At 42.6% G+C, this 25242-nt stretch overlaps 1 protein-coding gene across 3 annotated transcripts in view; it reads right to left on the reverse strand.

Moving 5' to 3' along the window:
- wwp2 (WW domain containing E3 ubiquitin protein ligase 2) overlaps positions 1-25242 on the reverse strand; it is a 60049-nt gene that overhangs the window by 22854 nt on the left and 11953 nt on the right. For all 3 annotated transcript variants that reach the window (XM_037766734.1, XM_037766733.1, XM_037766735.1), the window contains exons 6-10: positions 19403-19481; positions 16445-16608; positions 14531-14774; positions 14109-14198; positions 6194-6368 (exon numbers count right to left, since the gene is read on the reverse strand). In XM_037766734.1, coding sequence (XP_037622662.1) covers positions 6194-6368; positions 14109-14198; positions 14531-14774; positions 16445-16608; positions 19403-19481 — 752 coding nt within the window. The remainder of the gene's footprint in view (positions 1-6193; positions 6369-14108; positions 14199-14530; positions 14775-16444; positions 16609-19402; positions 19482-25242) is intronic.

Genomic DNA, 25242 nt, shown 5'->3' on the forward strand with positions numbered 1-25242 from the left:
GAAAATTATCTGCCCAGAACGACATAGTCCTTCAATTTTAACATAAAAGGTAAAACCAAGTAAATCACACTCATAGGATCAAAGGACTTTTTCTTTCTTTTATCCATCACATTATGTTAACAAAACCAGCATCAGTGCAGTTTAAATAACTTCTGTTCATTGTCCTTTCATAGTATAAACCACTTATAAACGTGCTTTATGGAAACACGAGCACTGACGGCTTGTGTGTAAACATCAGTGAACGTGACATTCAGTCGTCTATGAGTTTTCTGTTCAGCAGTGCAAGTGATGAAACACAGGGCTGATTCAGGTGCTGCTGTTAAGGGTCCTTGTTCCAGTGAGAACGGACAGAAAGTCAGAGAGGGAAGAGGGGGGAGGGGGTGAGGCAATCGAGGGAAGGTTGAGAGGAGGGAGCGAAAGGCTGATTTGAGGCCAGCGGATGAAGAGTGGTAAAAACAGAAAAAAAAGAAATAGAAAAGAGAGGGAGACATTATCGAAATGAGCCCAGATAAAAAAACATTTCCGTGTGATGCAGAAAAGGGGGATTTTTGAGAGGGAAACGGAGATTGGGGGGATTTTGGAGAGACGACAGAATGTATGGAGGGGGTGGGGTTATAGGAAAGTATAGAGGTCAAGGAAAAGAAGACTGGTGAAGGTAAAAAAAAAAAGGGGGGGAAGAGAGAGGGGAGAGCCGGAAACAGCAGTTAATGACTCCGAGGCTGCTCTCTCTGGGGCTCATAACGAGCTGCAATTACTCTGCACACACACACACACACACACACACACACACACACACACGTACATACGTACACACTGTGGACCAGCTAAAAAGTGTGCATCTACAAGTATTCATGTGCAACTAATGCATAAAAACTTCAACGCATGCACAAAGCGGCAACCTCCAGTGAGAAATGAAGCCAACGCTGAAGTGCCAAAAACTGTAGTTCCTCAAACGGCCACTTGAGGTTCCAAAAAGCGAGTCGGAAATAAACATGTTTACAGCCTGGTACAACAAAAAAAAATAAAAATGGTTTTGGTCTCTATAGCTAATTTCTTCGTTCATGAGCACTGTACGGGGAGTGAATTTTTATATAACTCACCAGTTTAAATTATATTAAAACTGCAGTGGGTAGAAATGGAGTAAGAATGATTTAAAAAAGTTATTTTTATTAAACGGTCACTATATCCTGATAGTAGTGCATGAGACTGGTAATCTGAAAAAAATCATGTTCCTCGGTGTCCTCCGGTGCTCCTAACGGCATCTGCAAGATTTTACAGATAGGTGACGTCACGGAGACTACGTCTACTATACAGTCAGAATAAAGTGTAGTGGCATTTTCTTTTTAATTAATAAGGGACATGTAATGTTTTATACTTCTGGTGAATATAATCCAATCAATCTTATTTGTAGTCCCACGTGTATACTTCCTCTAACTTCTCCAAAGTGGTCTCTAGCTCTCCCGTCAGCTCCGTTCTCTTTATACATCCATGGTCAGCTCCATCGGAGCCGTTTGAATGCATTTAACATAAATGTCAGTATATGGGTGCTCTACAGTTGTAGCGTCGGCCCATTTGACCACGGAGATGAGAGCGATGGCCGGCTTGACCGCACGTTACCGCGATACGATAACGTTTCATTTTCGTGACAGAGTTAGCATACAGCTTTAGCCATGATGTCTAGCTCTGCTTTTCCTGCAATGTGTGAAACCCAAAGTGTTTCCATACTTTACTGGATGTGTAGTGTTTACCACGCTGGATTTAACATGTGAGGGTGCAGGTCGTATCCATGTGGACCCTCCACTATTCTACTTTTTCGTTTCTGCTCACGGCAGACGCTGCTGTTTGTTTTGGTTGACACATGCGGAACGGATATGACGTCACGTTACTCAGACTACAACAATAAAAGCAGTAACTTCCTTCTACCTTCACATAGACTCAAATGAAGCACGTATATCGATTCTAGCATTAAAAAAACAAATTTCAAAAAAGTTAAAGAAGAAAATGACGATATATACAGTAGGTGAATCACTAACATGTGTGTGTGTGTGTGTGTGTGTGTGTGTGTGTGCATGTGCATGTGTGTATATGCATGCAGACTACCGTTACAGCGCCATGGTCCAGCGACTGGCCCCTCGTCCCTCTTTGGTTGTCATGTGCTACAGAAAAGAAATGTGGCACCTGACCTCGACATTACTGCCTTGTGAACCCGTCTGCTCAAACACACTCACACACATGCACACACGCACACACAACAATACAGAATCCTGATCAGCCACAGAAAGTGAAACTGATATGTCCTGATTAGTAATGGCAAGAGGGAGAGGGTGATAAATGATCTAATTATTTTTGAGTGATTATTTATTATAGCATGTCCACACAGTGAGAGCGTCAGTCAGGGCAGTAGAGCATGTGGCTGTGTTCACAGTTAAGACTATGAGCTCTTTTGTGTGTGTTTCCTTGTTCACACACACTGGGGCCATAAATAGTAGCTGCTATCAGCAGTGTGGGCATTCCAAGGCAGAGCAGAGTACTATCAACATGGAGGGCAGACCTGCCTATTGGCTTTTCTCACACACACTGAAGGAGAGGAGGGAGGGAGGGAACAAGGGCAGAGGAGGAGGAAGGAAGGAGGCAAAGTTTCCAGCCCACACCGAACCTGAAGGATTCTGTCCCATCTTGGACGGAGGCGTGTGTGACGTCATCTTTGGTGACATGAAAACCTGACCATACTTGCCAACCCTCCCGATTTTCCCCCAGAGACTCCCGTTTTTCATCGCCCTCTCCCGCTTTCCTCCCGGGGGTCACACTTCTCCCGTATTTCTCCCGATTTATGACAAACGTTTCAACCTTTTTTCCTTTTCGTTATCTCAACCTGCTTCTGGTTCTGTACAGCGTCTATAAGCTCTACTGTTTACGTCGACAAAACAGCTACACCTGATGTCGTTTTACCGGTAGAGAAGATGCTCGCGCCACATTGCGGTTTGAGCTGCGCTTGCAGCACATCACAGCGTGCAGCGCCCGAAGTTGGGCTTTGCTCAACGCAGAAAAAGCCGTCGTGTGGTGACGCAAGCCAAATGGAAATAACAGGTTTCAGAGCGCAGTGGTGCTGTTGTCGGGTTGTGTCTGAAAAGACCTTCAGTGAGTGAGAGATGGGGAGAGAACTAAGAGAAAGAAATGATGAATATTAGTTTATGCCAGAGATTCAAACAAGTTCTTGCAAGAGGGTCGAATTATTCCGTTTTCTTTCCTGAGAATTAAAAGTAAAAGTAGAAGTCTACTCAAATTTTTCTGGGGGAGGAACTTTGGTTTTGAAATCCTCCCTTCTTTTGAGGTCTTAAGGTTGGCAAGTATGAACCTGACTTCATCCTGACACTGCTAAATACACTGGATGTACCCGGAACTTGCATTTAGTATCTTTTCCCAAGCAGTGCCAAAACTTAGATCCAGGGACTCCTCCCAAAAATAGGCGGAGAACTGGAAAAAAGCAGTATCTGGAACAAAAAGCTACACATTACGGCGTTTAATTTTGTCTTAACACAAGCAACCGTACAATCAAATTAGCAACGATACGATTCAGATAAAAAACATATCTGATCAAAGAATAAGGAAACATGACGAAGGATCCGACAAAGCATTTAATGTCAGCTTTCGGGACTTTCAAGACTTGGTGTTGGACACCCAGCCCTAGAACAGAGGAAATGACATCTTACTTTCACTGATGCATTCGTATTCATGCGATTTGAGTCTTACGTGATGTGAGCAGTACTTTCCCTGCTAAAGGGCAGCATTAACAGAAGTCTATTTCAGTTACAGTAATAACATTGGTGTAAACAGAGCAATACTATTCCCAGGCTCCGATGTGATAACCTGCCAAGAGCTACTGTACATGCCAGTGGACAATAAATTAGTAAAAGTTACCAGCTACACCACCTGTTCACATTTTGTGTTTAACTTTTCACAAAGGAGTTCTGTTCCTCCGCTGCTTGAACGTTTAACTGTCCAGGGCTGCGGTCGAAAAGTCAAAAAATGACGTCCTGGTGTCTTTTCCTAACCATTTTCCTTGACCTCGTTGGAAAACGTCATGATGTCAAGGAAAGATGAGAAGGAGACTTCAGGAGGACTTAGGAAAAGACAACCGTGGTGTTAAGAGAATCCGACTGCACATTCACTAGGCTCCGTAATTATGATGCAACGGCGGCGGATGCTAGTGACGCGGGTCTGCCGTTGTGAAACTACAATGTTCCTAAGATGGACTACAAAAGGCGCTGCTTCCCCCCCGTGCATTTTTAAATATCTCCTTCAGTGAGAGACTGCCTCAGCCGCTGCGTGTGAAAGAGAGATACCACAGGTACTTCTGCTGCTGGAACACTTTACATCAACACATAATAAAGGATTATCTGACCTCACGTGGACAACCGGTGAGAAAAATCACTTGATTACCAAGGTTGGAATTGAAATAAAACAGGAATAACCTACAGGCTACCACAAAAGTTTATATGATAAATATTATTTTTTAAGTTATGGTGAAGGTGTTGAATGAAATGTTTATTTCTTCCTACTCCTTTTTGGACGTAAGATTTATTTATGTTGATTATTTGTTTGCTATATGTTTACTGTTCATTTTATTTGTTATTCTTGTTTTGTTTTTTACTTATTTGTTACAAAATAAACAGAAATAAAGTCAAATGAAATGTTATCACTGCCCCTCATATCTATCAACATGAATCCCAATTAGTATATGACTGTATGAAAATATTATGCAAGATAGGCATATCGTTTGTTTTCATTAAAGGCCCGTCACTTTAAAAGTTAAGGCCGCAAGGAATTGTGGGATGTTATTATCTCCTTTCCTTTGGTAAAGGATGCTCCAGTGTATCCTATGCTAAAGGAGATAATAAAGGAAGCACTTGAAGCACCTTTCCTCAGCATTTAGAGGATTCAAACAGCTCTTATCACGGCTGCTACTTCCAGGTCATTCCAGTCCGTTGGGAACCTTCCTAAGAGAAAACTGACTTTTTCGACCGCAGCCCAGATGTTTGTTGAGGGTTAATAAAGTTCACCTACTCTCACTTCAATGGTATGAAGCTGTGTGAGGAGACTGAATAATGAACCATTTCAAACCTTTGTTCAAAACGTCAATACTGACCACAGCAGCCACAGACAGGCAGACAGAGATACTGAATGATGAGAGTGTAAATGGAGGAATCGTCAATGAGTGGAAAAACAAGTTCTAAAAGGGAGGGACAGGATGATGATGTATGAACAAAAGCACAGACAGATGATGGGAGGGTTAGAAGGATGGATGGAGTGAAACAGATGAGGCTCATGAAAACACAGACAAGCGAAGTGAGATCCATAGAAAGTAGACGGAGACAGATGCACACACAAACTTTCATAAAAATTGAAGCGCTAGCACACAAACACACATAGAGAGCAGGGTGGGGTGTATTTTATAGAAGCCTATAAGAGTTTTAAGGCTGGTTTTACTAATGGCCCATTGAGAAAGCTCTGTTGTTTAGTCCCATAAGTCTTTACTGTCTGGTCTACAGTCTGACCTTGGCTGCTTCACTGAGAGGAACGGTTACTGTCAGAGACACGGCCGAACCTCCACTGGAAAAATACTATAAACGGGTCTCAAATAACATCCTTAATCCCCCCCCAGAGCCGACGTCTCCTGACTGTTAGCCAACAAGTAAACCGCACTGTGTTGCATACAGCGCTGATCTCACTCATAACATGTACCGATTGTGTTCAGTCCCGAGGTGCATTGTGGGGCTTGACGACGTGCAAATGTAATCAAAGATCCATTATGTGACATTTTTCATTAAAAAGTATTTCACCATGTTTTCAATCTCACCAACGTGAGCTCAGGAGGAGAAACTCTAGCCCACCTTCAAAGCCGGCAAAGATGTGTGACGCCAGAAGAAGTGACAAAACTGGAATGAGGATCTTGAAAAATTTACCTCAAAAGGAAGACTTTTCCAAAACATATCTTTTGCTTCTCCTGTATGTTGTGTGTGTCGTGTTATTTTCAAATTGCAGACAGGCCAGGATTGTAAATATGAGCTATGATTTAACATCATCTTAGATGATGATGCAATCCTTTGTTACCTTTGCCTTAGTGAGGTGCATTATCTCCTGTGTACTAGCATACTGTGTGCTTGTAAACTTGGCCAGTGAAGGCCCGGAGTACCTGATAGAGGAACCGCTGGCTGAACTGGTGCATGGCGCCCTGCAGCTGGCTGCGCTGGCTCTGCCACTGCTGGTAGTTGCGCACAGACTCGGCCGTGGGCCTCTGCCATGTGGTGGTTCTGGTGTTGTGGTCCACGTAGTAGTACCTGCCCCGCTGGTCCACTCGCTTCTCCCAGCTGGAGGGGGGGACAGAGAGGGTGGGGGGGATGAGAGGGGCTGTGGCTTTCAACAACATCTTTATTAAGCACCTCAAGAGTGGGTGGTTGTACAAAAAAAGCTGCGCTGCTGATAGTAACAGCACTGATTTAAAGAGACATGGAAAGAAAAAACAAAGGCAAGAATAGGAAAGAAAAGAGTAAAAGGAGGACAGACAGAGTGGGAGGGAGGAAGAGGAAAAGAGGAAAGAAAAGGGAGGGAAGAAGGGATAAAAGAGTAACGATGTAAAGAAGCAGGAAAGACATGGAGAAGGAAAACAAGAGGAGGGGAAAGAAAGGATAGATTATGCTGATAAAATGGTTAAACCAAACCACCCCTGAGGTGTAGATTACTGACGTTAGTAGCATAAAACAGATACCAACACATTTTCACACCAATTTGGGCTTTAAAGAGTAAAGTACTGTAGATTTAGAATTTATATTTGAATGCAAACAATGTAATTGTGCTCAGAGTTTAGCAGTCTGGAGTCTTTTTGTTGACACACGAGCGTAGAAAAATAATAGAAAAAATAGAAAGGTTGCGTCCGAAATTCCACACTAACATGCTATTTAGTACGCTAAAACAATATGTGAGATATTTTAGTGTGTCTGAAACCTCAGTATGAAACCAATAGTGTGCAATTTCCGGTAAAATATTACAGTATGCAACGCTGGACACTAATGATGCCAACAATATACTGCCTACTAAAGCTTCAACAGACATTTATTTAAATGAAAATCTTTGAGATTGCCACTTTAAATGTTACTAGTTATCGAGTTTCCATACTTTCTAAGGACATGTGCATGTAAAACAAAAATTCCCAAACTTGCACATGATCAGTGCTAAACGTGTAAACTTGTTCTACAGCTCCAGAGAATCAATGTTACAGGGACAGAATAATGTTTGTGGATATTCACACAGCAGGTCCCCAACTTTATTTGCCATTTTTTTTATTTTGTGGTGTTATCACTGGTTTGGCTCAGCCTCAGACGTCATCAAACAGTTTATTCACTTTAAAGATTATGCCAGCCCTCAATTACAATGAGGGAAAACAATGGGAGACGCCAGGTTCCAGAGTGACAATAACCATATGCTGTTGTGTGTGTATGTGTGTCAGTGCCTGCCAGCAGCATTACTCAGATGTCTATGTATACCCTGTTCTTCCCCTGAGATGGGGGGGGGGTCTGGACTCTGAGATACAGACAGTCCACAGCAACACACAAACGAACATGGCTCTGCACACACGGGCCAGTTCCCTGGGCTCAGCAGGACGGACTGCTGTTCTGCTGCTATTCTCATATCTCTGACTTCAGCGCTACAGAATTTGGAGGAGAAAACAGCATCAACTTCCGTATGCTAACAAAACCACACTGTGCAGATACCAACAGGCTTGAGGAATGCGCACGCACGCACAGCACGACACACGCCAGCGAGCACACACACACACAGACACAGACACAGACACACACACACACACACACACACACACACACACACACACACACACACACACACACACACACACACACACACACACACACACACACACACACACACACACACACACACACACACACACACACACACACACAAAAAAGAATAAATGTAGACTATGACAGCGCTTCCACTGTAGCACCAATGATAATACTCAATGACGTTTTTTAGACCTTTCAGAACTAGCTGGAGGGCGGTATCTCTGTGACCTTCTTCCACTCTGGTTTGTTCAGTGTTTTTCTGAAGTCTATTGCAATAAGCCGGCTATTGCAATGGATGCGTGAGACAGTGAACTTAAAATCAGTCAAGATATAGATATTCAAAATTTCCTGACTTTATGATGTTGCATACATTTATGGTGCTTTCACATCAGGGACCCGGGCCCGGATCCGAGTACACTTGACCCCAAAGTCCAGTTCGATTGATTAGTGTGAACGCTCCGTACCGTACTCGGGCACGGTTTGTCGGTCCGTGCCCGAGTCCACTTGAAAAGGTGGTCTGGAGTACGGTTCATGTGTACTCGGGTACGGTTCGCATCAGGTGTGAAAGCCAGCCGTACCAAAACACGGAAGTGGACCCCTATTAAACGCAAGTAACGTGAGCAGTCAGCATCTTACTTTTTTCAACGCCGCCGACCTCCTCCAAAATCTGTATACATATAAAACTGTTTCATATCTATGTCTGTATCTGCGCGCAGCACGCGCCGACCTCATCCTCTGAACGGCTGTGGGTGATAAAGCAGGAAGGCCGAAGAGAGGTTCCTTAAAATATAAACAATAGTAGGTAGATGGGGTCGGGCATTGTTTATTATTTTATATAGCTAATTTAATAGTCTACGTCCGAAAAAACGAGAGCCGCTCAGCAAGCAGAGAGAGAGAGACAGCGGGGGGGAAACAGTGTAGAGCCGGCATATTTTCACATCACATTCACATTTTAAACATCAAGAGTTGATGATTGTTTGAAAGACTAACAACGACGGTTCGGGTGAGTTTTATTTTGTTTCTGTGAAGTTTGAATGAAGTGTTTTATGATGCTCTGCCACTAGAACAGCTGATCTCAACATAAACAAATACATGTGGGTGATGACGCAAGTGTACTAGGGTACGGAACAACTTTACTAATGTGAAAGCTGAACGGAGAGGGAGCGGGGAGGGGGGGTAATCATACTCGGGCACGGTACGGATCAATCGTACCTAATGTGAAAACGTCCTTAGGAATTTCATGACAGATGGGAATCTGCACAGAAGTGCAAACACACACACAACATACATTCATAGTTCTACTCTCTTCACACACTTACAGTATACTACAGTGAACTAACTCCAACTTCTCTAAAAACAACTCTTAAAACATGCGTGAGTTTTCTGGCACGACTAATGTTTATATTATTATTTCTGCCAGGAGATAATGAGATCCAGGGCCATCTGCCACTTTGGTGGACAAATAACACGCTAGGGATGGGACTAGAGAATCTGTTCCCACTGAGAAGCGGTTGCTAGTTGTCTGATTCCTTGGCATCGCATGCCTCTGTGATTCCTCTTATTGATGCTTTCCGTCAATAACACACGCACAATGACGCAACGCCATACGCACGCTGTATCACGTTTCAGTTTGTTTGGGACCGGAGTGATGGGAGAAAATGTTCAACAGCGTGGACTGAGGGGACGCACCTTATTTTTCCTTGATAATGCTACATTGTGAACAACAAATCGGCGTTGAAATCGGCAGAAGGAGAGCTAGTAATGTTAGCTGTTAGCAGCCGGTAGGCAGCACAGTCCTGCTTGGCTAAATAATGGAGCTACTAAGCTACCATTAACGGAGGTTCCATTGAGTTTGATGCGTTATGATGCGTTCAAGCTCTACTCAGTAAATTCGTATATTTCAACGTTATCGTGATGTGCTCAAATGTCATCTCCTAAAATTTAGTTTTTGGCAAGAAACTTGAATAAATACAGTTCGACGGACTTTGAGAGGTTAGCAGAAGTATACATGTATGACTACATCCGGTTTTCAAAAAAAGGTGTTAACAAAGGGAACTGTATGTACATCTATAGAATAAGATTGATTGGATTATATTCACCAGAAGTATAAAACTTTACATGTCCCTTATAAATTAAACAGAAAATACCACTAGTTTGTGATGGAAATGTCTTTTATTCTTTGATTTTTGGGTTGCTGGATAAAAAATGTAATAAATAGTTCCTGACAATGACTGATATATTTGACTTCAGTACATCTCTGACTACATACATGCCGAAAATCAAACATTTTACTGTATTCATTTAGAGATTTTCCAAAGTAAAAGTCCCTAGAAGTTTATGATTAATCTTTTTCCCATAGTCTAGTGTTAAAAAAGTTAACAAATCGCAATAAATCAAAATGCTTTTTTTTAATGTTTTGGACAGTGTGTTTGAGCAACACTCTGTAAAGCCATAAAAATGGTCACGTTCTTGATAACTGTATGTATATATTGTATATATACTATAAATTGTATTTGTAGGGTCTAAAACTCCTCTTTGCTGAGGCCTTTTCAGCGTAGCACCAACATATTTAGCAATGGTGCCCGCATGGTTGACATAATCACCCTGAAGATTTCAGTTCAGAAACAACAGTTGACTAGATAAGCTGATGTGAGGATTTCAATAAATTGTCTTCTGAGGGGAAAATACATTTTCTTTTGTGATCAGAAGTCAGGCTCGGCGACACGACAGCACCCCAGGAGCTGGTAGGTTTCAATATCTTGCTCAAGGACACTTCACCAGCAACGATGATTGCCAACACAGGGAGTTATTTGGTTGAGGGATAGTCTCTCTCTGACCACTATGCCTCCGAGCTTGCTTTAAAAGGCAAGAAAAATACTGTTCCCTCTCTGATATTAGCACTAGCTAGTTATTTACTGGAGCCAGGGAAAATCCCAGAGCCCGCAACAGCCCGTCTGAGAGTCTCTACTTAGTTCTGCTATCCGACTTTAACTCTTCGTACCAGTCATGTCATTAACTATCTACTCCATGTATTTCTTGGAACGAGAAGTGAAAAGTCTCCTCACCATAAACTGTCCAGATTAAGATTATACAGTACATCCTTTATGTTCTGTTGGACAGTCCACTGATTATTTATCACCATGTTGGCTGACAACAATCACTATGAGCTCCTATCTTCTGTCTCTATCCCATTTTCTATTTGGATTGGGGTTTGACATGTGTTGACTAAATGAAACTGAGATATCTGCTATAAGACTCTGCTTGTCGTGTCTATGACACTTGAGTTTACTACTCACTGATATTCCACTGCTGAGAGACATACATATAGTTTTAAGATTTGAAGTAAAGTCGTATCTTGTCACAGGATGGCTCTAAATTAGGACTGTCAAAGTTAACATGCTTTTTATGTTGTAGTGGGCTCAGTTTTTTAAAGCTAGAAAAAAAAAAACCTAATGAATCCTTTGGTACCAACCATGTCATATTAGCTTGTCGCGAAGGAGGCTAAATAACGCTCCAAACTTATGCTTTATTTTGGCAATGGCCATTTTCAAAAGGGGTCCCTTGACCTCTGACCTCAAGATATGTAAATGAAAGTTTGTCATGTTAAAATGACAAACTATAGCCTAATTTTGGAGCGTCATTTAGCCTCTTTCCTGACAAGTTGGCATGACATGGTAGGTACCAATGGATTCCTTAGGTTTTATAGTCACTCTAGCTTTAAGACTGAGCCCTCTACAGCCTTTTAAAGACAGTAATCGGGATCACTGGCGATCCCGCAGGTTCAATATAATTCTGTCAAAATGAAAATACTTTGTAGTGTACCGCAGTGAATGATTGATTGTGCTTTTTGACAGTTTTTGTGCCATTTTTGAAGTATGTTTTACTCTCCATTCTGATTATTGTAAGTTTGGTATCGCAGACGTATTGCTAGTGTTTCCGTTAAACTTTATTTTGCAAAGAAAATGTTCTCAACACTTTTAGGAAACTCTTTGTGCTGCTTTTTTCTTGCCGTCTGTTGTCTCCGTCTGCGATGGCATATCGCTTTTACCCACTTTACTGATGAAAGTGCATCTTAAATCAGACACACACTATTTCAGGACACAAAGTATATTCTCAGGAGGTTGCCGGGATACGGGACAGGCAGAAATTAAACCAAAGTCTCTGAGAACATCCCTTGATGCCCTTTGGTGGTTGGAGCCTGAGCTGGCTCATGATGATAGCCCTAGCAAAACTGGGGTTTGTTAAGCATCTCAGGGTCAGGATCAAACACAAAAACATTCTTGTCGCACAGGAACACACAGCTACATTAACGCACTCTGCCACCACTAGAAAGTCACCAGCAACCGGACTGAATGAGAGACACTGCAGTCCTGATTGATACAATATTGCTCACAGCTTTGATTAAGTTATACATAAGAAAGAGCTTACGGCTGCTACATGTAGGCTAGGTACAGCTGTTGCCATTCTATGCTGCGATTTCTCATTAACTCTAACCATTTAAAAATAAATTGTTGAGTCAAAATGTAACCATGTGATGTTTGTTTTAAAATGCAAGATTTAATATAAACACAAAATGTTGCTTCACAGTCTAGGTTCTGTTGTTTAACGTTGTCTAAATAACACTGTCAAAAATCACAAAAAGGAATCGTAACATTGTGGTTGACAGACATCATGCAATGCTGACAAGTACGGCTTAATGCAAACACGGCATCAGTTTGAATTTCAGAGGCCCTTCTACTGCTAGACTGAAAGAAAGTGTGTTATGACGTCCTGCGACTTACAGTACCCGACAGAACTTTGTGATGCATCACCAGTTACAAACTCTACAGTAGATCGGATGAAGAGCAGCGTGACTCAGAAGATCTCCTCAGTCCGACTTCGGATGGCTTTCATTATTTCAGCTTCCAAACCTCGATTGCCTAACTCCCCCCAGCCTCTAAACAGTTCCTGGTGTGTACATCTGGAGCACTAGCCCGGCATTAGCTTGCTAATTGATCCTCTGAAGGGCCACGGCGGCCTGCAGCCAACACAGTGGTGGATGGAAGTACATGTGGCTCTAAGAAAGGACTTTTGTTCTCTGGGCCCCCGCGCTCTCGTTCCTTGTATGGAAAAACTGAGATGGGGGGGTAGGTTTGGGGAGAAGGGGGGGGTGACCTTTTCCTAAAAACAGCCTCTCTTTCCCTCTGTCACCGAGTCGCACACTCTGTGAAAATCAATAAATAATGGGTGCAAGTAAAAAAGTCATAAAAGGGCTGGACTCTGGCACGGGTACACTGCTCTCGTAATGCTGTCCACATTGAGAGGGAGAAAAACTGTGTTCTCATTATGATGTCTTAGCACAAACACTAAATTCAAACTGGGTGATTTAGGGCCAATTGCAATGTATGTAGTTATAACTGAGAATGTACATTCTTAAAACAAACAAACAAGAAACAAGGCTTGGTCTGGCAGCTGACCAAACTGGAGCTGAACATGAACATTCCTCTGGACACATTTCTCTACTTTATCTGCACATGTCCAATAATGTGAACCACTAGGGAGGGCTGTGTATTGACAAGAATCTGGCGATACGATATGTATCATGACACCGGGGTAACGATTCAATATATTGCGATACTGGAAGCAAGGTGATACATTGCAATACTTTTTTCAAATATGATTTTAGTAAAACTCTTATAGCATAAAGACACACCATTTGTACCATATGTATAAAATCTGACTAAAAAAAGTCACTATGGGGACTAACATCATCACACATGAATACAGTTGGGCTCATTGGATTCACAAGAGTCTCACCTTTACAGTGATACCCAATTTATGTAATTCAAGACTGTTTAGGGACCCCAGTATGCAGAAATATTCCAATACATCATTTTAGAATAGGTGAAAATAACACATTTACACCGCATACAAAAAACTACTTGTTTTTTTCCCAAAACTGCATGTGATTATCATAAAGTGGGCATGTCTGTAAAGGGGAGACTCGTGGGTACCCATATTTAACCCATTTCTATTCACATATATTGAGGTCAGAGGTCAAGGGAACCCTTTGAAAATGGCCATGCCAGCTTTTCCTCCACCAGAATACCAGAATGATAATGGGTGCAGCCAGACATTTCTTTAGCGCTGACACAGCGCTGTGGAGATAAGTCTGGCTATGCCAGACGAGCCTAACCTTGTCTGACCCTAATGTGTGTCAAACAATCAATGCGTCAACAGAGAAAGCACATATAAAAAGAGGCGTACCCTGGTGGAAGTGGTCTCTCCCAGGTTGTTGTTTTGGTGTTGTGGTCGACATAGTACACTCTGCCATGAGGCAACACCCTCTGCTCCCAGCTACACACAGAGAAAGAGACAAGTATTACATTTGCTTCTACAATTCACACTTTAAGAAAATATTAAAAGCGCCTATTTTTCAAGATTTCATAATGAATGTAATTAAAACAAACAACACATCTCCCCAATACACAATTATTGTGATTATTTTGAGAGCAGAGGAAGTGTCCCACACTACCTGCTCATTGGGTAACAGTGACAGAGAGGAGCACTTATATCATGAGCCCAGAGGAAACACCAGCTCTCTAAATATGTCCTTGGTGCTGCTTCAACTAGTGGTCTGACTGTGAGATGTAGTGATGCACTTTCTCTTTGCATGCGCTCGTTCTTACCCTGCCGGGAGCGAGTCTGTAGTGGGCTCTGTGGTGCTGTTGCCGGCCTGCTCGGTGCCGGCGGTGGCGTTGGGGGTGGGCCCCGCCGGCGCGACCGGACCCAGGGCGTCCTGACCTGGAGAGGGGCTACCGCTGCTGCTGCTGGCAGCTGGGGATCGTCCCGACGGGGAGGATGGAGGAGGTGTGTGACGGGCCACGCCCCCACGACTACTCTCCAGCCCGTTAGACGTCAACTCAACTTTGTCTGAGAGGAGAGGGACGAGAGAGAGGAAAGATGGATGCAAAAATGACGTTCCTGTTCCTTTACATGGGATATGTATGCATTATTACACGGCTTTGTTGAATACTCGATTCAGTCAATCACAGCGCTCTACGGTCTGTTGCTTTGTATAACAGACCGTTGCTATGGACGCAGTTCTGATGTCGGACTCTGGAGAACCGTGTTTGTGTCAAATTATTGATTTCTTCAGTAAGTAGCTGTGTAATAAGCAGGATAATGTACAGTTAGCGGGTCATTGTTGTGAAATAAACCTCTTCAGGGCGCTTTGCGTTGGGGTCCTGCATCACCCTGTCGGGGTTTATTTTACAACAATGACCAGCTGCTTGCTGTACATTATCCCTTACGAATCACACAGATAAAATCAGTGTTATAGTTTATTAAATATAGACAATATAGTTTGTGTGGATACTGTCTATGTGGCTTAATGCTTTTTAATTAGGATTAGGTCAGAACCAATGGGCAGCTTTGTTTTGGATCCAATTCCCATTTAACAAAATACCCAAATTATCTGGGCTCTGACCTAAACAAATCTCTTATCAAACCTTTCATCTCTCCTCATACGTTTTAATTAGCAAAGGTAACAGCTTCTCATTTTTATCTGACGCTGACAAAAAAAACAACAAAACAAAAACCTTCCGGCAGCAGATTATTTCAGCTGTAGCTAATCAATGTTTCCGTAAGTAACTTGACAAAAAGGTCAGAACGAAACCTCTGGATGTAGTCTGGTTAACATGCTCGTTTGTCAGATAAAGAAACATCACTCTGTAATCCTCCCTGTATCACCAGTGGACGATGTGACCAACAAAACGATGAGTCGTCTCTGGTGAAATGACCCAGCCGATCGAGTCGGAATCACCCGCTCAAACTGTCATTTATATCATATCAATAATTCAAGCTCATCAACTCAATAGTTCTGCCTTCTCAGCCGGCTGTCACGTGATTATCGATCAAATGGAGTAATTTCAGTTTTACTTTAGTTACTTGCAAATGTTGCAGACTAAAATTAATTTGATTAATTTTGTTATTATCATCACTTCTTTGCAAGACAAAAGATCATTAATATAACTATATGTACATGTAGTGTGCAGTTCACGGAAAACTCAATGTTATAGACGACACAAACACATTTTAACACGCAATGAAAGACAATTACAAAAGTCAAAATCAATTGCAATTGATTTGGTGTTAGCGTAGGTTGCATTCCAGTGTATATGTTGCGTATGCCTGCCAGTCTGTGTGGATGTGCATAAGAGCAAAAGAGAAGAGAGAGATAATAGAACATTCATAACGGACTGGAAGACCTTACCTTCAGCTGATTCTGATTACAGAATTTGAAGGAGTACTGCAGTAGTACTGAGAAGTACTGAGAATTCAGCTATTTGTGAAGCAATCATTAAGGCAAAACTATTGTAGACCCTGACGCTACATAATGTGGTTATTTTTTTACTATGCGGCAGCCAGAACGTCTTTTTTTGACCTTTTAAAGATACAGAATATCTGTGTAAATTACTATCAGCAGCATCTACCCATTTAACATCAAAATCAGTTATTCTACAAACATAAATATATAAATCCCGTTAAGGTCAACACACAGTGTAAAACAATAACAAGGTTAGCAGATTTGTTTCCCATACCTGCGCTGCTTCCAGGGCTGACATGACTCTTGGAGGAACGATGGCGACCGGATGAGCCCGGCCCGGAGATCTGCTCCTCATTCAGCTCCCCGTTAGTCAGAGAGACCCCTCTGGTGCACCCTGGGGAGCCGTTCTGCGAACCCCCCACTGAGTGCCTGTTACTTCTGTGAAAAGAAAGAAAGAGAAGCACACAGAGAGAGAGAAAGAGAGAGAGAGAGAGAGAGAGAGAGAGAGAGAGAGAGAGAGAGAGAGAGAAAAAATGAAAGAAAAGGAGATGAGAAAAGGCGGAAGGGAGGGAGGGAGGGAGATGTGATGAGACAGAGGAAAGAGATGACAAAGAAACAACATTTGTTCACTTACTGTATGGGGAAAGAATGAGTGCGTATGTTGTGCTCTACTCGTTCTTTGACTGTCTTTCGTATGCCCCTCCTGTGGATCACCTCACAGCATTTGTTTTGACAACTTATGATTAGCACTATTGTTGTTCCTGACTCAGGGGAATAGACCTGGCACACGTACCAGCGTGTACACGGGCAAAACCAGAGCACACAGAGGTGTTGGTGTCGCCTACTTTTGTTCTCTGAACGACCTCATATTTTCCTAACACTAAATATAACTTTGCTTTTCCGACAAGAACTTTTATACAAAGAAAAACATGTTGGCTTTTCCCTCCCCAGGACCAAGGAATGCTGAGGAAGAGCTTGGACAGCCATCAACAGCAAACCGGATTAGGGGCTGCGCTGTGTTTATCCGCCACAATAAGGAGAAACAGCAGCAGAGGAAGGAAGCAACCATTTGACATTGACACTTGGTGTGTGTATAAATATCATTATGAATGTGTTTATGCCTGGGCACCGAGCTCCTTGTCATGGGGGGGGGGGGACGACAGAAATCACCTCTCCTCTTCAGTCTGCTCGTACACAACTGGATGGAGATGTTGACTGCTTCTCCATGACAGCAGCGGTCTGGACTCTTGGCTGAACTGCGCTTAATGCCCCCCTACAATGTTTAGAGGGAAATACCATCCGACCCCATGCGTCCCGGCCGCAAAGCTTTGAAATAAATGCAGCCTGCACCACTATTTATTATCCCACTACCATTCTAGCCGGTGAGAGCAGCGTCTGAAACCACATTCAGGGGGGGAATAACATGCTGGCACTCTGCATAAGTGCTTCAGTCAACCATACTGGCACAGGCTTCCTTCACTCGATCCTTTTCTTTTCTTTCTTTCATTTATTTTGATTACAATTATGCCTTGGGTTTTCTGTTTTTCACATAAGCACTTTGCAAACAAAACAAAAGGTTATACGTGTCTATTATAGTGCTATTCTTATTATTATACCACAACATCTGCAGAGATCAGCAGTGTAGTGAACTAAAAAGCTGGTGTTCAGTATGTGTGTGTCTGTGTTTGTCAATGGTTTAAAGGGGACATATGAAAAACTTGTACACATACATTTGGATATCTGGAGAGCCTACCAACCACAAACTGTGAAATAACACAACCCAGTCAGTTTTTTGTGGGCTGCCTAGTAGACTAGCCGCGGTGGTCGGTCACACACTGATTACATTACTTGCCCGTTGTTTGCCTTTTTACAGAAATAAAACCCATTTAGTTCATTTTGGTGTATTAGCGCCGTGTTATCAATACGTAGTCAGACGACGGACGCTACAAAGTACGCAGTCTCAGCTCAGAGTAGCAGGAGCCATATTTCACACTAACGGGACCAGAGACAGTTGACAGACGAGACGATGGTGGACTATTTGTTGTTGAAGCGAAAGCGCCCATTTGGCAATATTTCAGATTTAAACCAAATGCTATAAAGGGAACCATAACGTTAATGAGGTAATCGCTGTGGGGAGGACGGAGCGGTCACAGACGGTGTGCGCGGAGGAGCAGTGCCGGGTGGAAACCTGTGGCCTAGCAGCGAAAGCTCTACCGGAGAGGCCAGACACACAGCCACATTATGTTAAAAAAGTAAGCGCGCACAACCTCAGACATGCAGAATAGTGGGGGGGGGGGGCCGGCCCGGACACCATCAAAGAGGATAAATGTGGGGTGAAAAATCTAAACAATTAGGAGGGCCAGAAGGGGGTCCAGGCTTAATATTACAGGGGCACTGGCCCCCTCTGCCCCCCCCCGCTCCCCAAAGTTTATTAATATTGAACGTGTCGCGTGTCCAAATTGCACCAAATTCGAAACTGCATGTTCTTGGGTCTCCAGCAATACACCTGACAAATGTGAAGTCGATTGGATGAACGGATCTGCAAATAACACACATACAATACATACCCATATATATACCACGTAGCCTCTCTTTTTAAATAAGAATTTGATAGTGTAAATGACAGTAGTTGTCAGGGCATAAAACCAATGATCTGTTGATCTTTAAAAATCAAGGCTCTAGTCTTAGTCTAACATTGTGTCTGCCTAATGTGTTTAAATCGAAAATCCAATTGTGACCTTAAATCGAAAGTCAAATCGAATCGTGACACCCCTAATTTATCATTGGCTGAAAACTCAAAGTATTTTGCTCCAAGAGCCTGGATCTGCAGTTTTTTTTGTAGATCTCTGCCACGGCAGAAGTGTAGCAAAAGTCACATGTAAAAAGACAAGCCAATTGAGAGGCCTGCTTAGTTGTAACTGATGACTTGTCTGGTATTTCCAGCTCTTGGAGCAAAATACTTTCACTTTTCAGCCAATAATATCTATGTACACATCTACTTGTATACATCATTTAATGTTCACCCAGAATAATGTGGGCAATATGAGGCTATACTAAAATACTAAATACATTTAGAAATGAAACACATTTTCATTCATTGGTCTTTCTACGCTCATATTACATCCAATCTGCAGCATCAAGGGGGCTGTATCTCAATTTCAAACCGTGCTTAGAGAGTCTGTGTGTGTCTGTGTGTGTGTGTGTGTGTGAGTGTGTGTGTGTGTGTGTTGACCTGCTATTAGGTCCAGCTGCACTGGGAGTCTCCTCACTCTGTGTCCTCCTCAGGTTGGGTCTGTCTGACTGCAGTATCTCTGCAAAGGCACAGAACATCTTCATGGTAAAGACATGGACGACCAGCTATTAACAACGAGCTGTCAATCGAGGGGGAGAGAAAGAGAGCAAAGAGACGGACTGAGTAAAAGTTTAATATATTTAGTCACATGCATTGGCCAGTTTATTGTGTACTTTTATACTGTTGTATATTGATGCTTTGGCCGCATTGTTCCTAAAACATTTTAATGCCAAAAAAGCCCCATTGAATTTGAATTTGAGTAACGGAGATCCCAATGTTTCCAAATACCCCAAATATATCAGGTGGAATTTTGGGGAAATGTGCCGGAAAGAATGCTAAACACATCTATGTATATAGCCCTATCTACTGTATATATGATACAAAACATGGAGTCTTGGGTTTGAAATTCCAAATAGATATGATGAAGTATGAGGAGTTGGAACAAGCTGATAAACAATATACATAAAAGCTGAGGAAATAAAAGGAAAAATTACATCTTAGAAGAGTATTGCATTGATTTAGCATTACTACTATCACATTGTAGGACTCACAATGGAAAGTTAAGGTGCCTACATTACCCACAATGCAACTCTAGATTCAGATGTGTTACGCTTTGTCCACACAGGGAATGTCAGGAGAGAAATTAGCATTTAGTATTTCATACTCTGAAACACTTTGCCAGAAAAAAAACAAAAAAAACCCCGTCAGTAGATTCTAAATTTGTTTTTAACAATGATGTCTCCAGCTGCTACACTGGCTGAAACTTTAAAAGAATTCAACACTAAAGCTCCCTCAGCAACAAAATGAGTTTCCCTAACACCAGCGTTAGTTCCAGTCTCTCCCTAGAGATTCTATCATCACATTACTGTCACACTTTGAACATTACAGACCTCTGTATGTATCTGGAGAGGACCAGTAACCTTATTGGTCCTCTCCAGAGCGGTGTAGAAAATGAGAAAGTTCTCATAGTGAGGCTCGGGCCACTTTTCCTGAATAATCAAATCCATATAGACCTGAAACATGTGGCCATGTGTACAGTTGGTGGTTTAATAGAGACCATTCATCCTTGTACGGACTGTGTAGTCTGTACTGGTGTGTCTATGTGTGTGTGTGTAGTGGCATGCGGTCTTGGTGGTGTGAGGGAATGTGTGACTATATGCTCAGTCCTAACTGTGACTGAAAACCACAAGCCTATAACATGCTTTTCATTAACACTCACTTTCTCCTTTACACACACAAACACTGCACCTTCCTACGTGTAAGACACTCACGCCGGAGGCAGGACAGCCTCAAACAGTATCCATATTTACACACATATATATTCTGCTATCTTAAGTAAAGCAAACAGGTAATCTCATACACCCACACACACACACCCACACAACACCCACACAACACACACACAGAGTCTGTTTTGTAGCAATGAAAGGGTTTCTTGTGAGCAGAGCCGATGGACATACAGAAAAATAAACAGTGGTCTTGAGGAGAAACTATTGTGTCATAGCCTGCTCACTGAGTTCATCACCCCTCCCTCTTAATGACACAGGTCTAATTACTGGTCTGGTGTGTGTGTGTGTGTATGTGTGTGTGTGTCTGTGTGCATGTACAAGTGAGTGTGTGTATGTATGTGTGTAAAATAGGAGGGACTACCTTAAGGCATAAAAAAATCTCAGCAAATAAACTACACTAAAGAAAACAGTCAGTGGGCACATTTCAGTTCAGCAGCTGCTGTGGAAGCTTTAGGTTACTTGTGTAACCACAGTTCTCCGAGGGGGGGAGATGAAGATTTTCACCATCTAAGAATCTGTTGATATTTTTCTATTTAGATGAATCAATTAAAGCTTCAGTAGGCAGAACGTTTTTGGAATCATTGAGCAAATATTCCCTAATAACCTTTCAGCATATTGTTATTTGTTTTCAGGCTTTAGAATATCTAGACCATGATGGGAGACTTTGGCCAATCACAGGTCATTTCAGAGAGAGCGTTCCTATTGGCTGTGCTCCGGCTGCTGGGCGGTGCTTGGAATTTCCTCAACTGTTTTCAACATGGCAGCCAGGTCACAAACTTTCTAATTTTACAGCTAAACACTACACTACAAGATGTTTCTGAAAACATCTGAGGCCAGAAATAGGCATTACAGTAACAGAATATTGATTCATATCTCGCTGCCTAGCTTGACAGTTTGATCAGAATTCACGAGCAGTGAATGACTGCGTTAGAGACTAATCTGCTCTCATTGGTTGTTTTTCTTCGAGCATGGTGGAATCTTGCAAATGTCGTTAGGAGCACCAAGAGGACACAAAGGAACCTGACTTTTTCACAGATTATGGGTCTCATGTGCTACTGAACAGTTTGAGCAAATATTACAAAAAGTTATTTTTATTAAATGGTAAATGGGCTTGCATTTATATAGCGCTTTTCTAGTCTTCCGTCCACTCAAAGCGCTTTACACTACATGTCAGCATTCATCCATTCACACACACATTCATACACTGATGGCAGAGGCTGCCATGCAAGGTGCCAACCTGCCCATCAGGATCTAATCTAAATACTCATTCACACACCGAAGGGGTTAAGCCTTGCTCAAGGACACATCGACATTTGGACCGCAAGAGCCAGGAATCAAACCACCGACCTTCCGATTGGTGGGCGCTGCTCTACCCTCTGAGCCACAACCGCCCCATTGAAGTTACCAACTGTGGCTTTAATGTACAAAGTCTAGCATGATGAGTTCACAATGATGAGTGTTAGACTATCCACGCAGATAGACCAGTGACTGAATGTGTCTGTGCTGCTGTGTACATGTGGCCACTGCTTCTGTGGGATCGGAAGTTGTGTATACATGGAGTGTGTGTCTGTGTGTGTGTGTGTGTGTGTGTGTGCGCATCTAACATTTCCAAAGTGTCCCAATATTCCCAGAGTTGAAATCGTTCTGCTCTGGCTTCTGTTTCCTCCCATCTTTCAATACAAGGGTTTGTTTATGAAGCCCGCTATGTACGAGTGAGTGTGTGTGTGTGTGTGTGTGTGTGTGTGTGTGTGTGTGTGTGCGTGCGTGCACGTGTCAGAAAAGCTGCCAGGGGAAATGAGTAAAACTTCCAAACTAACAGAGGTGCGTTCAGAGCGAGAACACAGAGCTCCTCAACACCACCAGAAGGCAACACACTTCCACCTTTATACACTTTATATATTCAGGCAGCCCACATATGCCTGCACACACACACTGCAGAATGCAAAACACATGTACATGCACACCCACGAACGCACAACGAACACACAAGCTCAAAAGCACACGCCTGTATCTGCACTCGTGAGACCATAAAACACACACACATACAAAGAGAAGTGCCTCAACTTAAAACCCTGGTTATGAGGGCACACTTCAGCCCTCTGTTCACTAACCTCTCCTCCCCCCAAAACACACACGTATACACACATACACACACACATACAACCTCTGTCATCCCTGCCCCTGCAAGCCAGGAGAGGAAACCCCCCCTCCCCGCTACCATGCACACCGTTTCGGGATCACAGGAGGCGATTGTATTACTGAGTTGCAAGCAATGAGGCTAAATTACGCAATTCTCAGAAACAAATTAGACAAAAGCACACCCGATGTCTGTGATTATGTGTGTCTGTGATTGTGTGTGTGTGTGTGTGTGCGTCAACAGAGTCTTGAGGGAACTACAAATAACAGGCCGTGTAAAAAAAAATGGGAGGTAGGTGGGGCTCTCACATTCATTGTATTTTAACCTTTGACCTGCACAACATTTGTTGAACTGCATTGTGATGTCATCCCATTTACTATGTTCATTCTCTTATGTACCAGACTTCCTTAATGTACTTTTAAAGGAATAGTTCCACATTTCAAGAAATACACAATACACAGCAAATATGATTATTAAAAGTTATTTTTATAAAACGGTCACTATATCCTGATAGTAGTGCATGAGACAGGTAATCTAAAAAAAATCATGTGCCTCTGTGTCCTCCGGTGCTCCTAACGGCATCTGCGGGATTTCACAGACCGGAGGAAAACAAGCAGTCAGAGCTGATCTGGAGTCTGCCGTCCATCTGCCGTCTACGAAAGCCACGAGTCAATCACTCGTGAACTCCGATCAAACGGTCAAACTAGGCAGCGCTGATCAAATATGAAACAATATTCTGTTACTGTAATGCCTATTTCTCTCCTCAAATATTTTCAGAAACATCTTGTAGTGTACTGTTTAGCTGTAAAATTCGAAAATTTGTGACACGGCAGCCATGTTGAGATCTGTTGAGGAAATACCAAGCACCGCCCACCAGCCGGAGCACAGCCAATAGGAACGCTCTCTCCCTCTGAGATGACCTGTGATTGGCCAAAGTCTCCCGTCACGTGCTAGATTTTTTTAAAGCCTGAAAACAGAGCCATGAGGAGGTGCAGAAGTCTAGTTTTCTCTCAGAACACTTGAATTACAATATGCTGAAAGGTTATTATGGATTTTTTGCCCAATGATGCCAAAAATATACTAGCCTAGCCCCACTTTAAAGTTAGGGTTGGTGATCTTAAGAAACCAGCAAGAGTGCGTTAGATTAAAAAAATTATCCAACTGAAAAACCCAGCCCAGTGTTGCCAATTCTTTTCCAGTGAAAGCAGCCAGCAGCACTAGTTCCAAAAGTCACTAAAGTCTGCAACACTGACAGCCGACAGAGGCTCCAGGTGGTTGCAATCTGCAACCTCACCACTAGATACCGCCAAATCCTACATACTGCTCATCCTACACAGGCACATCCATTAAAAACTCATATTATCCTAATTTAAATCTAATCATAAACCCTAGCCTTCTTCATCGGTGAGGAGTTGCAAAACATCCCCTCTTTACAGAAATGTTCTGATCTTGCTGTCCTTGTGGTACAACAGCATGCACACACACACACAAACATGCATAATACACCTCCTCTTAACCTCTCCACATCTAAACGGTCACAAAGAGACACATTTATGCAGCCCATGCTGTGGCAGGCCTTGGCCCTTAATGCTGGCCCTGTGTTCATTCAGCAGAATACACTGTGGGCTCTGTGTGGCACTCTATGAAAAGCCTATGTGTGCGTGCGTGTGTATGTGTGTGTGTGTGAGAGACAGAGAGAGAGAGAGAGAGAGAGAGAGAGAGAGAGAGAGAGAGAGAGAGAGAGAGAGGATGCATGGACCTGGCTCTGGTTTTAAGAGCAGTCCTGTGTATCTGTTAAAAAGACACCTAGTCTTTGCTTCCAAACCATAAAGGAAAGTAAAATGTTAGCGTAGTGCCTGGAGGCGGAAAATACTGTTGACCTAGAGTCAATAAGTCTGGAGGGTTTGAAATCCTTCCTCTAAGGACTATGAAATGATTTTATATTGGTTTGGGAATAGTAACACATGCACATGGAGATGAGGTGTTCTCTAATATCAGTGTTAAAGTTCAATGAATACAGGTTGATGAAGGCTGACATGGTAGCAATAGTCAATATTTTGCACTTTCAGTTTAACAATATTCTTGACATGTTATTCTTTGACACACTATTTAAACAAAGTCTAAACTCTACACTAACACCCAGGCTTTGCTAGAATAAATAAGTACGCATATAGGCTATAAGCCTACCATTATGCAAACTGGGTTCTATTGTTGTCAGTTTTGACATAATGCAGCAGAGACTGAAGCTAAAGATCCGATAACTACAGGCAAACAGGTTGAATTGAATGCAAATACTTGAGGACTGTTATCTTACTATCTTACACTATTCCACTTTCCTATTTTACAATTAAAGC

Source organism: Sebastes umbrosus, chromosome 4 (genome assembly GCF_015220745.1).
Source record: "Sebastes umbrosus isolate fSebUmb1 chromosome 4, fSebUmb1.pri, whole genome shotgun sequence".
In the NCBI taxonomy this organism is placed as follows: Eukaryota; Metazoa; Chordata; class Actinopteri; order Perciformes; family Sebastidae; genus Sebastes; species Sebastes umbrosus.